We start from the raw sequence: 18,199 nt of genomic DNA, 5'->3' as shown, positions 1-18,199 counted from the left end.
CAGAATAATGATCATGTTTTGCAAGCATCCTATCTTGATATTCTCATTATATTTAGATCATTGTATTCTCTTCTCTTTCTACCTTCCTGCTGTTGAGGTCTTTCTCCTTCTCCATCTCAGTCCGTTGATTGACCTCTGTTTGGACACCGTCCTCAACTCTGAACAGAGTGCAACGCAAAAATTAAATGGCCACGAACAAGCTGAAAGGGCAGTAAAATTGAGCAAGGTCTGAGGGTTAAACAACATTCAAAGGAAAAGAAGTACCTGTCATTTAATGGGCTACCCCTGGCTTGCCATGGCACTTTAGCACCCAGTCTGCTGTTTTGAAAGATCTCCTCCACAAGCTCAACAGGTGATTTACCCTCCCATGTTTGTAGGATGGGTGTCAGAGAGCGATCCTGCATTACCTGTGTGCAGTGGAAAACGAAACATTATCGACAACTACTATGTAGGTTAAAATGAAAGGAAATGTGGATTAAAGTAGATCAAAAGTCAAAAGCCAAGCCCAGAACACACAAGCTACACACTTCATAAGGTCACCTGCAGAATCTGAGATCCAAAACAATAAAAATTACATTTACATTATTTTTTGAAAGCTAAAGGACTCATTCATTTAACAATGTTATCCATCCATCTTCTATACTGCTTATTCTTGGCTGGATGTGTGGGAGCCTATCCCAGGGGGTTAGGGTTAGGTGGGGTACACCCTGGACTGGTCGCCAGCCAATCACAGGGCACATATAGACAAACAACCATTCATACCTAAGGACAGTTTAAAGTCTTTGATGAAATTAACAAGTTGAGCTGTGTGCTATAATAAAATACATACAGTATCGTAGATACGATGTAAAACATCTATCGTACGATATAATCCTCTATTGTTTATATCATCACATTTACTAGCCGGTACTGTTGGAATAATTTAATTTATTTTCCTCTGCTTTATGATACTTTTACTGGATAAATGGTAGGGATACTTGAATGTTACTTGAAGCACTGTGTCGTACAGGTATTTATTTTTAATTTTGTACACTTTACTGCAGTCCTTGAAAAGTGGTTGGACGACCAGATATTTTGAATGGTATTCTTTTTTGGCCACTGTATATTTGTGTTTTACTTTATTTCTATTAATCGTTTGTTCATTGAACTTTGCGGTCTATATAAAATCTGTATAAAGATCACAGAAAATGGCCATTAAGTTAATGTAATTTTAAGGGCTATACTGTATATGGTTATTGGGATACACAATTTTGTCCCTGTAGCACAGCTCTGTTTTTGGAATGTGGGAGGAAACCAAAGTAACCTCAGAAAACCCATGCAAGCATGTGGAGAACATGCGAATGCCACACAGGAAGCCCAGAGCCCAGATTCTGACCCCAAACCCTTTTTTGTGTAATTTGCCGAGTTGCAATGGATTGCTTTTTAATGTGAGACGTGTCTAATATTATGACCCTCATTCTTGTGAATTTAACTCAGTGTACTGCATCTCATTCAATGGCTCACGTGTGCCTAATGTTGTGGCCGGTGAGTATGGCTAGAGTGACAACTCTAAAGTAGCCTTTATAAGAACAGGTAGCCAAAAGATAAAGTTGCAATAAGCAACATCCATTTTGGGACGGAAAATGACTGACTCCGGGTACCCACCAGCTGCCGTGCCAGCGTCTCCACTTGCAGCTCTTCCACTGTCTTCTCTCTCTTGAGCAGGGGCTGGTACTCAAGGTTAAGTGTGTTGTCAAACTGTAGGGTCTCCAGGCTAGAAGTCGTGGATGCGAGGGTGGACGTTCGCGGCTTCGAGGATGGCAGTAGGCTTGGTAGGCTGGTGGAGGGTGGAGAGAAAGTACTAAGATCCAGACTGATAGTGTTTTTAATTTGGACATAAATATAAAATGAGTGGGAAACCAACCTTCCCGCAATCTGCACAGAATTTTTCTGGTCTAACTCAAGGAGAGGAGGGGGTGGCAGAGGGATGTCTTCCATGATATTCATCTCTTTGATTGAAGGAGAATGTGATGTAGGTGCAGGATTCAGAATAAATACCTCATCCAAGTCCTCACTAAATAGTCCTGTGGATGTTATTGATGTCTGTTGTTGGTCAGTGGAGCTGTTGAGGCTAGACTCTAAACTCTTCAGTGAGGAAAGGTTCTGAAGCACAGACTGATGAGAGGATGGAGAAGGACGCGACTCGATATTCCCACTGTGCTTCCTGTCTGGTGTGGATGCAAACTGCAGCGGGGATGATGTCACTGAAGAGACTTGTTTGTTTTCTTCACAACGCCCTCCTCTTCTCTCTAAACTAAATAACCTCTCTCTGTGAGCACCCTTTGTAGCGTCTTCTAATATACAAGCATCACTCAGACTGTGCCTCGTTGGTTTTTCCATCACAAAGGAGTCAAGGTGGCCATCGAGGCTGACAGCTCCACCTTTCGTGCCACCAGCACTTTCAGCTAAGCTGCTGCGGGGTATTCCTGGGAAGGCGATGTTGTCCAGATTGGCTTGACTTAGACCCTGACTGGACTGCCACTCGGTGCCACCTCCTTCCTGAGAACCAGACGCAGAGGAGAGGGGGCAAGGAAGACCAACTGAGGCTGCAAGAGAGGACATGCTATGGGCTCGCTGACGCTCACTGTTCCTCTGACGCTGTCTGTCCCTCAGAGGAACAGGGGAGTGGGAGAAGGCTGTACCTAGGAAGGAGACAAAGATGGATGAAGGAGCTCTATAGATGTCATGAAGCATGCGATGGAAAACACCACAGCCACATGGGTTCACGATTACAAATTACAAATAAAATTACAACAGCCACGGGTGTTGAAAACAATTTTAAGCTGTGGAAACAAGATCCATTATGCCAGAGAATTTATGGAGATACGGTGACGAAGAATGTATTCTGTAGAAGACGCAAGTCATTCACTTTAATGGGATGTGGAGGATTACAGAATAGCATATCATCTTTAAATTGCATAACATTATTAAAGAAGCGCTTCGAGTTATGTGGGGGTGTAAATGTTGGTACTGCGTGTTTGTAAACAATACCGAAGGGTTAGCAAATGAGAAACACAGAGACAGCCTGTTGCGAGGAGCACAAAAAGGTGGGGGCGAGGGGTAGCACGAGTATGCGGTGGGTGAGAGAGAGAGCGAGAGAGAGAGACAGAGAGAGAGAGAGAGAGAGAGACAGACAGGCAGCTAATTTAAAGGCACAGCATGTGAATGTACTACAGTTTGCGTGTGTGCATGTGATACTTTTAGATTGATTACACTTCATAAATCCAGTTACTATCTTTACATTCCCTTCTATTATGTTTTTATGACTATATTTTACACTATGCTGCTACTTTGTATACTTGTATACTTAGTACAAAAATAAACGTGTTTTTGGGGGGGACTGGAAGAGATTTATTGCATTTGCATTTTAATAGAGAAATGTGTTTTAAGCTATGAGTGTTTTCAGATAAGAGCATAGTCACGAGCGAATGAAACTCATATCTCAAAGCACCACTGGATACACCCTCTGACATCCATCCATCCTATTTCCTACACTGCTAGTCTTTCTTTAGGGTTGAGGGTGAGCAGTAGCCTACCCCAGCTGACAGTGGGTGAGAGCGGTGGTACACCTTGGACTGGTCACCAACCAATAGCAACTGCACAATTTAATGAAATCAAATCCATGGCTACTATGAGCAATTCTGTTTTAACAAAGTAATGCTCTGTTTTGATTGACATTGTCAGAATTTTTTTTCGTAACAATATAATTAGAATAGAATGTGGGTGTGAATAGTTGTTTGTCTATGTGCCCTAAAGTTGGCTGGCTAGTGACCAATCCAGGGTGTAACCCCGCCTCTCAGCAGGGCGAGGCTCCAGCTCACCTGCGACCCCAATGAGGACAAGCGGTATGAAACATGAATGAATGGGTCAATTATAATGATTGTCGTTTAGCATAAAGCGGTGATTTTCAAAGTGTGCTATATATACTAGGGGTATGCAAAAGAATCACTGCCTTAGCATGGTTCAGTTTTATGAGCAATATATTTTAATTTAATTATGATTTAACCATTTTCTTAAATTTTTGTGTAATTAAGTGCAGTTTCACTGTTTAAACTGTGCGTCATATTACAGTGGTTTACACGAATATTAAATATACTTTTTAGGAATAAAACCTACGTATTTCATATCTTTCATGAACACTTGGGCCTACCACGCTAACTGTATTTTAATGTTAGTCATGATGGTTGTACTTAGAGATTTAAGTATTCTGTTAAGCAGTACTTAGTGTAAAAGATTTGAGAAGCACTGGTGCAGAGTGTGGAACTGCAGTACACGAGGTGTGACAATATGGATAACTCCTTAAGTCACATTGTTGTACAACATGTTGCCACTATTCTTCAATAATAATATTGTGTTCTCTCTCTCTGCTTATGATTCAGGTTTTTGAGTAGCATGCAACTGTTCTGCTTTCTCATGCAACAGGAGAAAAGGATCAATTTGAAATTCTTTGATTAAGTTGGAGAGAGGCTCAATGAAATTAGTGTTTCAAGCTCCTTCCAGAGATTTATTGAGAAGATGTACGTCGGGCTGAGAGGCGGGCTACACCCTGAACTGGTTGGTCGCCAGTCAATCGCAGGCCAACGTAACCAGAAATTTCAATTAATTTTTCACTTCATCATTGTACCACGTTCAGTTGCATGAGAAATTGTAAAAGCTCTGTGCTCAACCACAGGATAACCACAGGCTGAGAGAAGTGAAATATATTATAACAAAATAGTGGTGAGATATTGTACAACACAGTGACATCAACTGTTAGCCATTTGGTATTGAAGCATTATTGGGACTACCACAGTTTCTCTTCTTTATTGTCACATCCCACATTATTACAGAGAGCAGTTTCAAATGTTCTTTTTTCACCCTCTCATTTTCCTGAGTAAGGTAACCATCAATTCATCAATTTTCGAAACTGCTTGGCCTCATTAGGGACGTGGGTGAGCTGGAGTCAAGCCCATCTTATTTGGGGCATGAGGCCAGGCAGGGTGTACGCCTGGACTGGTTACCAGCCAATCGTAGGGCACGTATAGACAAACAAGTATTGACACTCACATTTGCACCTGTTGACGATGGCGTTTTTAATCAACCTAACCTGTGTTTGGAATGTGGGAGGAACCCGGAGTACCCGGAGATACAATCAAACAGACAGTACTGTACATGCTTGAGTGCAAATGTGGCTGGAACTTGTGCAGAAGATGTGAGGGGCATTTTTCACACACAGAAGTGTGTAGCAGTAAAATACTGGATGCAATCTTTTTAGATTCCCAGCTGTTGATTATTGAAGTGCAATAAAGGATCATTGACATGAGAGAGCACCAATGGTGGAAAGTACAAATACTTTGTTACCGTACTTAAGTAGATTTTTCAGGTAGCTAAACAGATATCTGTACTTTCTACTCCTTAATTTGTTAAAAACAAAACAAAAAAACATGACTTTTTTCAACCTCCGTGGATGATGACACAACGTAAAAAAAAGACAAATAGAGAGATGCAAACTCTATTTCTAAAGATGTTTAGAATTTACATAGCCACTCCCACCAGACTTCAGCTGTACAGGCGGGTCCACTACCTCTGTCCTGCATGCTTCCCCTCGAGTCATTGTCCTGTCCAGTCCTGTCCTATATTGTCCTGTCCTTCCTTCACAGGGTGTAGCACTACTGCCCCATACAACACTCCAATCTAATGTGTCATTGTACTAGGCCTACAATGATTTACATTCCTCATCTTCCTTACAGCTAGTGTCCTGGCTTATGTTGTCCTCTCTTTCTATGTTATTTAGTTATCTTTTCACTGTCTCTCCCCGTAGTTTTTTCTGTCGCTCCCCTTTAAAACTGTCCGACTGAAATTTTCAATAAAAATCCATCAGAATACAAAGAAACACAGTGGCAGCTTAAAAACTCCACTGTGGCATAGTAAAACCGTTCTGGTATAAAAGAGATACAGATTCTCTTTTCTGTTTGACCTAACAGCCGAACAGGACAACAAAAAAAAGAGAGACACAAAGTCAACTGCAGTTGACATTGATTGACTGACTGAGATCTAGGGGACTTGTAAGGCAGAAAAACAGGGAGAGCAGCAACATGGAGGAATGCGAACCAGGGAGCATTAACGCCGATGATAATTACTTTTTACTTTTATACTTCAGTACAATTCAGTGTCTGTCCTTTTGTCTTCTGAAGGAGTTGAATCAGTAATTCTCCTTGAACCTGAATATTTTTTTAAACAAGTATCTGTACATCTACTTAAGTACAGAGTGTGAGTACTTTTGCCAACCTTGGAGAACATAGATTGAAAAAGTTATTATGCTCACTGAGAGGACAATCAGCAGGCTGGGTGTTCTGAGCGTTGTTCAGTGATGGTTGAGGAGATGCGAGGCCCTCCAGTGGCTTGTTGTCTCCAGCGCTAAGAGACAAGATGCAGTAAGTTGTCAATGGAGTACAGTACATGATAAAATGGGTCAAACGTTTGACTTCCCTTCTGTATGTTTTTAACAGTTTAAAGTGCATATGTGGGCCATCATACACTGATCTCTCTGACTTAATGCACATTCATGCTGTATTGCAGACAAATGTCCTTGTCTAGTTTAGACCATTCTCTGATTTATTGCCTTCTTATAGTATTTGTCTTATGTATAAAGTTTTCCCACAGTAATTCAAAATGTGACTTTCTTTTTAAGGCTCTCTTTAACAAGCAGCAGTATATTCATAGTTTTGCTAGTGTAATACATCAAACAGATCTGTGCAAGTACCCACACAAACACAGAATTCCTACAGTAACCCATGACCTTTACATTTTGAGAGTAAACATATTCAATAGCTTTGGCTTAATAAATCCCAGCGTGCTAAAGTTGTTTGTTTTTTCAGTGTCAGTGCGAGGGAGTTTTCTCTTCTGCCTTACATTCCTGTCTAAAACACATCTCCTCTTTCCTGAACCCTTATCCGCTTCTTAACTCATTCCTTCTATCTTGCTCTCTTTCATTTGTCAGGCTTTGATTTTTTTAAATCTTTAATTTTCCTTTGTCTATATAATTTTCCATCCATTATCTCTCATGTATTCTCACCATGTCTTTTGTCCTAACACTTTTTATTACCCACTCAAACCACTTTTTTTCCCCTTCTACTTCCTTTTGCTTTTTTCTTCCAGCTCTCCTGTCAATTTTACTTTTACCCTTGCCTTACTTGTTTCATCCATCCATCCATTTTCTGAGCCGCTTCTCCTCACTAGGGTCACGGGCGTGCTGGAGCCTATCCCAGTTGTCATCGGGCAGGAGGCGGGGTACACCCTGAACTGGTTGCCAGCCAATCGCAGGGCACATAGAAACAAACAACCATTCGCACTCACAGTCATGCCTACGGGCAATTTAGAGTCTCCAATTAATGCATGTTTTTGGGATGTGGGAGGAAACCGGAGTGCCCGGAGTAAACCCACGCAGGCACGGGGAGAACATGCAAACTCCACACAGGCGGGGACGGGGATTGAACCCCGCACCTCAGAACTGTGAGGCTGACGGTCTATCCAGTCGGCCACCGTGCCGCCTTACTTGTTTCAGTTTTTAAAAAAAAAAAAAAAAAACAACAACACACACAGCAAACATTCTGTCACACTCATGCACTCAAGCTCACGTTATGAGTGCTACAACTTTAGTCATTTTAAAGTAAATAATTCTCACCATTACAATCACCATTCAGTTCAATGGCATTCTGTTGAATTTTCGAAAGAGAGACTTTTGAGAAAACGCAAGATGTAATCAGATGAATCACAGATTTTTTTTCAAATTGAACATAATAAATGAGATGGGGGCAGGGACAAAGCGAGAGAAAAAGGCAGGTACGTGTACAGCCAGCCTGATGATGTGTGTACCTGTCATCAGTCTTAGCGCAGCGTTCAGGCTCAGACACAAAGGCATCAAACATCTTCACTTGATCTGATAGGGAGTCCTGAAACAAACATTTTAGTGTGTTATAATTCTGTGGAAGATCATTTCATGCAGCCAACGGCAATTTTGACATGTATAATAGGTAGGTGCTGCAAACGTCTGTCCAGGCACATGCATGGCAATGTTAAAATGAATTATTGTTCATGAATGAAAATAAATCTTAAATCTATGGCTACACTCTAAAGCTGTGTACTGATTACATTTCTATTTGTCAACAGTGTGACTTTCAAACATGTTATTTTGAGATGGATGGAGTGTCTTATACAAATTGGTGCAAATAACAACATTAATATAAGTGTTGCATATTTTATTGGCTTTCATTTACTGGGAGGGAAAACATCAGTCTGCAGTGATTCTTAAAGTAAAAAGAGTGTCTCTGTGTGTCTGCCTCATATGTAACAATGTTTATGTGACACTGGTCCTGCTGATAAGGCTCACAGATAAAAGAAAAGTCCATCTTTTATTGCCTTCTATGAAGGACTCTGAGGATGTCATATGTATACGTGTGTGATTGTGTTTTATCTTTCCTATCACCCACATCAAACAGCGCCCAGCCACCATCTCCAGCTCTCCGGCACCATACAGGAAACACTGAGGATTCTGGATATTTCCTGTGCAACTCAGAACGAAATGTCCCCGAAGCTAAATGTGTGTCTGACACTTCATTGTGAAACAAAGCACTTGAGTTTTTAATCATTACATCGGTGTTTATGTTGTGACTGATAAAATTGTGAAGGAACAAACTGACCAGACCAACCAGAATCTATTCAGAGAGGCAGGGGCGGCAGCTATAGTACGTGCGTGGTTTACATGTCGCAAAACTGCACGCAAGTCTAATTGGCACATTATGGATGAGACAGACTTCATCTTCCATGCATTTACGAACATGGTTGCTCTTTTGTATTTGTCACATGAAACCTCTACTTCATTGTTTCCCAACCAAGTCGGAGGAGTCGAACGATTAATTGGCCGATTAATTTAAAAAGTATATAATAAAACTTTTTTTTTGGTCCAATTAATTACAGGCAGAACATTTGATTGTTTTACAATACTTTGTCCTTTAGTACTTGTTTAACTTTACAACAGAGAGAAAAATCAGCTGATTCTTTTGCCTTTTTTCCCCTTTTTTTTTTTTTAAATGTCTTTGACTTTGTCTTATGGTATAATGTGTTACATGTGAAAAAAAATCAGCAAAGAAATCTGCCGATTTTTGCCAATTTTGGAAAGGGCTAATATTGGCCGATTAATCGGCCGGGCCCTATTCCATACAACATGCTTGTCTGCCAAACCTTTTATAATATATAAACAAATATATAGTTTCAAAACAGTAAATAAAAGAGAAAAAAAAACAACCAAAAACAACAGACTAGCAAAATATCCTAATTTGATGGTAAATATGTGATATACTCCTTCCTCACAACATTGTACTATTAGACATAGACTTCAATACGTCATTGAAAATTAAATTTAGATCGCCAGTGTCGCTGCATTGTTACCTTATTCAATCTCTCCAGAGTGGGGGAAGACCGAGAGCGAGAGTGGTTTGGAAGCCTTTCCTCTGATCGCTCCAAAAGCTCTTCAACGGAGGCGGATTTGCCAGAGCCCAGGATGGATCCAACCATTGCCAAAGACCCGCTTGCCTGCTTGGGCCCTACCCAGTTCTGTTGAGGCCTTGCGGTCTGCTGTGAATCTTTTGACCGAGTTGGACTCTGTTTATTGGAGCCTGACTCCTGAACGAAATTAGAAGGGAGGTGGGTGGTGGAGGTGTGGCGCTCTGGTGGAGAGTCCTCACTAGGGAACACAAGGAACAGGTTTTAACAAACTGTAATTGTCTTGGTGGTTTTAACCAGGCTTAGTTACCGTGGTGGGTGTGACGGAGGCCTCGGAGTGGTCACTCTGCCTGGGTAGTACAAGTTAGACTGAAGGCTTTGCAAGTCAGCTCCAGGAGAAGAGTAGTGACGCCTCTCACTCGAGGAAAGGCTGCGATCCAGCCCAGAGTCTTGGACAGAGAGCAGGCTGGAGGTAGAGGAGAGGCTGAGGGTGTCTGGGGGGCCCAATGAGTTGGGAGACGGGAAGAATAAAAAAGGTAGTAAGCATAGTACATTTTCTGCAGTGAAAAAGTGGTTGCCCCCTTCCTGATTTGAATTTTTTTTTGCATGTTTGTCACTTTTAAATGTTTCCCCTCATCAAACAAATTTAAATATTGGTCAAAGACGACACAAGTAAAGACAAAATGCAGTTTTTAAAGGAAGATTTTTATTATTAAGAGAGGAAAAATGGCCCCTGTGTGAAAAAGTGATTGCCCCCTAAACCTAATAACTGGTTGGGCCACCCTGAGCAGCAACAACTGCAATCACGAGTTTGCAATAACTTGCAATAAGTCTCTTACAGCACTGTGGAGGAATTTTGGCCCACTCATCTTTACAGAAGTTTTTGTAATTCAGCCACATTGGAGGTTTTTCGAGCATGAACCGCCTTTTTAAGGTCATGCCACAGCATCTCAATAAGATTCAGGTCAGGACTTTGATTAGGACACTCCAAAGGCATTCTCCTTCAGGATTTTTTGGTAGACAGCAGAATTCATGGTTCCATTTAAGTCTTCCAGGTCCTGAAGCAAGTAAACAGCCCCAGACCATCACACTACACTACGCTTTTTCTGAAATGCGGTGTTACTTTTACGCCAGATGTAATGGGACACACACCTTCCAAAAAGTTCAACTTTTGTCGCATCAGATCCCAGAGGATTTGCCCAAAAGTCTTGGGGATCATCAAGATGTCTTCTGGCAAAATTGAGAGAGCCTAAATGTTCTTTTTGCTCAGCAGTGGTTTTCGTCTTGGAACGTTGCCATGCAGGCCATTTTTGCGCAGTCTCTTTCTTGTGGTGGAGGCATGAACACTGACCTAACTGAAGAAAATGAGGCCAGCAGTTCTTTGGATGTTGTTCTGGGGTCTTTTGTGACCTCTTGGATGAGTCGTCCCTGCACTCTTTGGGTAATTTTAGTCAGCCGGCCACTCACCACTGTTTTCTCTTTTTGCTATTTGTGGATAATGGCTCTCACTGTGGTTCGATGGAGTCCCAAAGCTTGATAATAGCTTTTGTCACCTTTTCCATACTGATACAGTAGATCTAAATTATTTTCATTCTCATTTTGTCCTTCATTTCTTGGGAAACCCGGCATGATGTCTAGCTTTTGAGGATCTTTTGGTCTACTTCACTTTGTCATGCAGGTCCTATTTAAGTGATTTCTTGATTGAGAACAGGTTTGGCAGTATCAGGCCTGGGTGTGGCTAGAGAAATTGATCTCAGGTGTGATATGTTTGGGGGGCATCACTTTTTCAGACAGGGCCATGTAGGTTTGGATTTTTTTTTCTCCCTTAATAATACAAATCTTCATTTAATAAGGGAATTTTGTGTTTGGTGATGCAGCAGAAAAAGTGGTTACAGTAAGCAACTGAATTTTTACTTTGCTAATTCCTAACATATACTGTGGGTCAAACTAGCATGTTATTTAAAGGTGATAAGATAAAAAAAAAAATAAAGGAATCAACTCTTAGCATGAGAAAAATAAAACAAACTACTATGTACAAAAGAGCACAGTGCAGTTTGAAGATGAGGTGCACAATCTCACAAACTAAGGAGCTCATTAAAATTCAGTTCAATACACGTTTTAACCTTGATCAACCCACCTGAATGGTAGTTTTTTTCTGACTGTAGATAAGCGCAGAGAGGCCTTGGCCCACTCCTTTCTCTTCCCTCGTCTTTTTTTTCACTTCTCTTCCTCTGCACGTACTGAGCCACAGCATCTTGCTGAAGCTGACGTAAGTCGGGCCTTGATATGGCATTGTTTGCAAAGCCAAGTTCAAACATCTTTCGGCGGTCAGCCACACTGGTCTCTAACAGATAGGAAGATCAGTGTCATTTTACAAGGTTAGTCACCTTAGCTGAATTTTGTGATAGGGTAGTTAATGACCATGAGAATCAGTAAAACAATAAGATAATTTCAAAGGAAGCAAACAAAGACTTTGGTCTTTACAGTAATTTATCTTCTCAGATCTTTTTTCTGACCAACCAATATATTCATTCATCCCTATTCGTTTCAGGGTCACCGGAAAGCTGGAGTCTGTACCACCTAACTTAGGATGAGATGTGGGGTACACTCTGAAGTTATCATCAGGTGTATTTACATTGGGATGTGTTGCGGGAAGTTAGAGTAACCAAAAAAATAAACATGCAAGCACGAGGAGAACATGCAACTAATTCCACACTCCCAACGATTATTGGGTTGACTCTTTGGAGCTGTCATGTGCAGCGAATTTTGGCCCTGACCAGTACTGAGGATTTGTTCGCAGTTGTTCTTGATGTTTTGTGCTAAGATCATGACGCCAACCTCTCACCACTCACTGCAGCAGGATGCTCAGCCCATCTGTCCCCCAAGCTAAGCAAGCCCCCAGGACACAGACGCCAAGGAATTAGACAGCCCCCAGTACCCAGAAGCCCAGGAACCCGCCACACTCAGTTTAGACAAAGTGGTCAGGCACACGGCTCGGTCACAGAACGGGCAGGCCCCAAGGAACTGCCAGTGCCCTAACCTGAAACGCGCTCCTCCCCCTCGCCACTCACTGTGTGTGCGTGTGTGTGTGTGTGTGTGTGTGTATATTCAAAAATACTTAGATTTAAAACCATGTGCAGATCAGTTGAACATTAGTATTAGTTAGTATTAGCTCAACTGGGACAAACCTTTTTAGACTTATTATGTATGTTGTAAGTACATTTGTTCCATTTACCTCCTCCAAGCTTGAAGAGACCAGATGTCTCAGAATCTGAAATCCCAATCTCATTCATGCTGTCTGGCTCAGAATAGGAGCGTTTCTTCTGGTCTGCGGTCAGACGTCTGCGTCCGCAGATTCGCAACAGAGCAGGAGCTCCAACTGGCGGGACGCTGGGCAAGGCCGGGGGACTTGGGCCTCGAATCTCTGGGCCGACGACATGCCGCTCCTTTGGCGTGTGAGGGGATACGACTGGAGCAGAGATAATGCTCAGTGGTTTGGGCATCGTTTTAGGGCCTTTCTTCTCTGAGTGGGGGTGGTTGCCCAGGCAAGGCAGAGGCTGATGGCTGCTGGGTGAGGAGGAATTGGAAGAAGAAGCTGCACGTGAGGGACAAACGGGGGAGAAATTGTGTCTCAAGGAGGTAGAACGCAGGACCTTGGACTGCGCATCTTTCAATGAGTTCCTGTAAGATCTGTTTTAAGACAAGGTTTCTGAATTAAGATGGCTGACAGACAAAAAGCACTGACTGGCCAATGGCAAAACAGTTACTTGTTGACCTCTGACCTGTGGAAGGACGTTTCCTGCAAAATGTTCTGGACATTTTGTTTCCTAGAGGTCTTGCTGTCATTTTCTTCCCTGGATCCATCCAGCTGGAGGCTGCTGAGGCTCCTCTCCAGGGCTGAACTGGGATCAGGTGCAGTCCTGAATCAGGAATAAGAGCCCTCAGAAGATGCACAACCTCCCCCAAGGCTTAATAGGCATCGTTCTTACAAAGTCATGTGCATATAAGTATTACTGTGCATCAAAACAATAATTTAATTTGTTTTAGCTTTGAACTTAATTGAATGCTTTTTTTTTAACATTCATGTCATGTCTTTGTTTCATTTACTGTGATGGAAAAAGTGCTTTATAAATAGCATTACCTACTATTTATCCCCTGCAAAATTATACCAGTACTGGAAATGTACATTTTTTCCCCCCTTCAACCCAGAAGACAGTTTGGATCTAGAAGACATTTTTACTGCTGATGAATGAGATTTTCAGGTTCTGGCCCTGGCAGGTTTTCGCCCATTAGATTATCAACTATACTTTTTGAAAACATATGTTTGTATTTACACACAACATATTCCAGAATGACATAAAGTGTACAAAAAAACAACAGCTAGGAAGTCATAAATAACAAAACCAATAAAGGACAAATAGACAAAAGACAACATAACTTCCTTGGCAGATGTAATCAAACATAGCTGAGTAAACTAACCAATGATTATCATAAAAATGACACAAAACAAAGGTGAGAGAACACAACGGTAGACAGGGACTCGAGCTAGCTAAGTCAGGGTGACAATGGCGGAGGAAGACTAATCAATTACGAGTCACAAGCGAAATCAATGAATGTGTATAAACAAAATTGTCTCATAATCCTTATAGATGGTATATTTTAGAGGAACGTCCTTATGGTTTGTGTATCTACTTGATCATTTTATGCTTGCTTAGGCACAAGCACACGCACGAGCGCATTGTAGACGTGTCTTATAATTAGCACGAGATGGTGGCGTGTTCGCACGAAACCGAGTTAGTTAGTATGATCGAACTGCATGGATTTATAACCTTTGCTTGTAGATTATGTCTTTTCACATTGACCTATTGGACACAAATGACATGCTCTACAAATTCTACCTGGCAAGTGACTGAGCAAACATGACATGACCAGGAAAGAGAAACCGAGCTTTAAAATTTTTAGAATTAATTATTGTGGTTTTGTACATTGTCATGTCATGTCTAGACTTATGTCAGTTTTTTTTAATTGAAAAAACTGTGCTTTTCTTTTAAAAATAAGGACTGTTCCGAGACTGTCCTACACTACTTTTAAACCGTATATACAGTACATCATATAAAATATCTGACAAAAGTGAGTATACCCCCATGTTTTTGTAAGTATTTTGCATGTTTTAATGGTACAACACTGACGAAATGACGCTTTGCTACAATGAAAAGTAGCACTGTCAGTGTACAGCTTGTAGAGCAGTGTAAATTTACACTCCCCTCAAAACAACTCCACACACAGTTGTTTACATGTATTTCTAAACTGCTGGCAACAATAGTGAGTACACCCCTCATGTCCAAATCGTGCGCAGAGGGTCAATAATTTATGTGGCCATCATTATTTTTACAGCTCTGCCTTAATCTTCTTGGGTACTGAATTCACAGGAGGTTTACAGGTTGTCACTGGAATCCCCTTCCACTCCTCCATGACGACATCACATTAGTGGATGCTGATACTGAATAAGGGTTTTGGAGACATGCTTGGCCAGTCCATTACCTTCACCCTCAGCTTTTTAAAACAAGGCTATGGTTGTCTTTGGGGTCCTTATCTTGTTGGAATACTGCGCGGGTCCAAATTCTGAAGGATAGCATTCATGGTTCTCTCAATGAACTCTTGCTCCCCAGTGCCGGCAGCACCCGCACAGCCCCAGACTGTGACCCTCCTACCACTATGACTGACTTGACTGATGTTTGAAGACAAGACAAGCTTGTTTTTTGTCCTCTTCACTTGGTTGTTGCCACAACCGTTTGACACCATCGTGGCCTCATAAGACCACATGACATTGTTCCAGTAATCCATGTCCTTAGTCTGCCTGTCTTCAGAAAATTATTTGTGGGCTTTCCTCTGCATCATTTTTAGAAGAGGCTTCCTTCTGGGATGACAGCCAATCAGCCTGTTTTGATGCAGTGTGTGGCACATGGTCTGAGCACTGAGAGGCTGACCCACCACTCCTTCAACCTCTGCAGCAATGCTGGCAGCACTCATACATCTATTTTCCAAAGATAACCTTTGGATATGACGCCAAGTATGTGCACGCAACTTCATTGGCCGACCAGGGCGAGGCCTGTTCTAGGTGGAACCTGTCCTGTTAATCTGCTATATGGTCTTGGCCACCATGTTGCAGTTTCACAGTGGCATATTGAACATAGGTTCAAACATAGGTATGAGGTGGCATATTGAACATCCAGTGAAAAGCAAGAGACGTGACACCGGGGAGGGAAAATGGCTAATTGGGCCCAATTTGGACATTTTTACTTTTGGGTGTACTCACAAATGGCTGTGTGTTGAGTTATTTGAGGGGACAAAATATTTTCACTGTAATATAAACTGTACAGTGACCGCCATCTTTGTAGTGTAATTTCTTCAATGAAAAAAGATGTAATAAAATATTTACAAAAATGTGAAGGGTGTACATACTTTTGTGAGATACTGTATAAAATATAGATTTTTCCTCTCAAGTGTTGCATCTGTATAAACAGTATATGTACACACTACCGTTTGAAAGTTTGGGGTCTTTAAAAATTACAGTTTTTTTCAATGAAGATAACATTAATCTGAAAAGACATTGTTAATGTGGTTAAAACAAAAACAGTGTCATAACAGTGACGAGTGGCTGGGTACACTCTGGAGTCATCAACGAACCCCAATAAGCGTGTTCTGGGGATGTGGGAGGAACCCAGAGTACCCAAAGAAAACCCAAGCAATCATGGGGAGAATGTGGAAAAACCACACAGAAATGTAACATGAATAAAACATTGTCATGAATAAACCCACCTGTCTTTCTTGTAGTTGACGCTGCCTCCTCTGTAGCTCATAGTTCTATGGGCTTTGCTGGTGCTTCTTTCGAGCATGCTTCTGAGGTCTTCTGCTCCACAGGGGGAACCGTGGGCTTTGTCAGTCACCTGATTCCAAATTGTTTAAAGAAGCAAATTAGTAAAGCAACATTGCTATAAATATGGATGTTAGGATTTATTAATGTTGTATGTGGAATATAAAGATGTATTTTTGGGTTTGTTTGACTTACCCTATGGAAAGAGTTTTTGTGGTGACCATGACCAATGCTGTAACTATGTTGGTTTCCTGCTCTGTCACAATGCTCAAAGCGACTGACCCTCTCGAGGACGGAGAGACTACGGGTGGGTCCCTGGATACCCTCACCCAATGTATTGTTGTCATGACTACTGGCAGAGACACCAGTGTTAGGGCTGGTGCAACGCTGTACCTCTACAAGGGCATTCTCGAGACGGGTCAGCGGGTGTTCTTTGTCTCTGTTCTGCTCTTTCTGGTCCAAGCGATGGTAATGAAGTGCTACTGAGTCACTGTGGTGACGGATAGAGGCCAGAGTAGAGGAGGAGGAGGAGGAGGAGGAGGAGGAAGAGGAGTGCTGAGGGTGAACTGGTGAATGAGAAGGTGGCACTTGTCCCTGGGCAACTCTGGAATATGACATTGGCTCTGGATGAAGGTTGGATTGGTCCATTGATCTGAAAATAGAAGATGAGCGTAATCATTCATTAGCCCGCTCTTAAACTTCAGGTAATTACCAGTTTATTTTTATAGTTCAAATTCACACAAAGGTTATTTCAAGGCACTTTCCATATGAAGCATGTTCAGGACTACATTTCTTACACAATTAAGAAAACCCACATGACCCCACATGACCAGATTAAAAAAGGTAGATGATATATATAAACTGTGTATATATATATATATATATACATATTAAAACAATGTTTTTGTCAATGATTGTTTCTTTACAATTATTGCAGTGTAAAGACCTAATATTAAAAGAAAGGGATTTAAAGTTGTAGCTAATAAACTTGAATATTTTTGTGCAGTTATTCTGTATTTGAAAACACACTTACACCAACAGGTGAACAGGTTAGTTTGAAAGAGGTGCTTGTCATGATTGGGTATACAGTAAAAGGAGTATCCCAAAAGACGATCACAAGCAAGGATTGGGTGAGGTTTACCACTTTGAGAAAATCTGCTTGAGCAAAAATGGCAACATTTTAATATTAGCATTTCTCAGCATACAATGGACTCTATGTATCCAGCACTTCCGCACTCAGTGTAAGGTGGCATGTTAACTTCTGGTCGGCGTGTGAACACACAGTGACAACATGGGGAACATGTTAAAACTCAAAACAGAGATGATTCTGAACATCATGCTATCGTCTCGTCTTTGAAATGTAAAAACTTTGTAAAATGTAAAGGTACCAGCACTGAACTATTGAATGTACAGTAGTGTACCTATTGCTATTACACAACACCAGGCTATCACACATGAAACAACATGGATTATGTTTCAGTCAGAAGGCGCCTCAGTATCTTGTAACATATTGAAAGCGGAAACTGTTATTCCATCTGACCTTTCCACCGGAAATGCTTAATGTCATTCGCGAATCTAAAGAAATCTCTGCATGCAAGTGGCCGAAACCCTAACATTGAATGCCTGTGACCTTGGATTCCTCAAGAGGCACTGCATTAAACAAAAACATCATTATGTAAAGGGTAGTACCGCTGTCAGTTAACAGTATGGTGCAACATCTGCAAGTGCAAGTTAAAACTAAATTCTTTGTGGTCAAGGTCATTTGAGATGAGCTGACGCAAAATGGAAAAGTGTGCTGTGGTCTGA

General features: G+C 41.5%; 1 protein-coding gene across 3 annotated transcripts in view; it reads right to left on the bottom strand.

The window, feature by feature from the left end:
* shroom3 (shroom family member 3) overlaps window positions 1-18,199 on the bottom strand; it is a 95,353-nt gene that overhangs the window by 5,109 nt on the left and 72,045 nt on the right. For all 3 annotated transcript variants that reach the window (XM_061698165.1, XM_061698166.1, XM_061698167.1), the window contains 13 exons: window positions 16,589-17,045; window positions 16,339-16,466; window positions 13,302-13,439; window positions 12,755-13,209; window positions 11,657-11,863; window positions 9,830-10,013; window positions 9,466-9,760; window positions 7,894-7,970; window positions 6,344-6,435; window positions 1,904-2,681; window positions 1,645-1,816; window positions 265-407; window positions 83-158 (listed from right to left, as the gene is read on the bottom strand). In XM_061698165.1, the coding sequence (XP_061554149.1) occupies window positions 83-158; window positions 265-407; window positions 1,645-1,816; window positions 1,904-2,681; window positions 6,344-6,435; window positions 7,894-7,970; window positions 9,466-9,760; window positions 9,830-10,013; window positions 11,657-11,863; window positions 12,755-13,209; window positions 13,302-13,439; window positions 16,339-16,466; window positions 16,589-17,045 (3,202 nt within the window). The remainder of the gene's footprint in view (window positions 1-82; window positions 159-264; window positions 408-1,644; window positions 1,817-1,903; window positions 2,682-6,343; window positions 6,436-7,893; window positions 7,971-9,465; window positions 9,761-9,829; window positions 10,014-11,656; window positions 11,864-12,754; window positions 13,210-13,301; window positions 13,440-16,338; window positions 16,467-16,588; window positions 17,046-18,199) is intronic.

This window comes from Phycodurus eques, chromosome 15 (genome assembly GCF_024500275.1).
Source record: "Phycodurus eques isolate BA_2022a chromosome 15, UOR_Pequ_1.1, whole genome shotgun sequence".
NCBI classification, from domain to species: Eukaryota; Metazoa; Chordata; class Actinopteri; order Syngnathiformes; family Syngnathidae; genus Phycodurus; species Phycodurus eques.
Note: the sequence above shows the minus strand (reverse complement) of the source record. Positions and strands in the feature narration are given on the sequence as shown.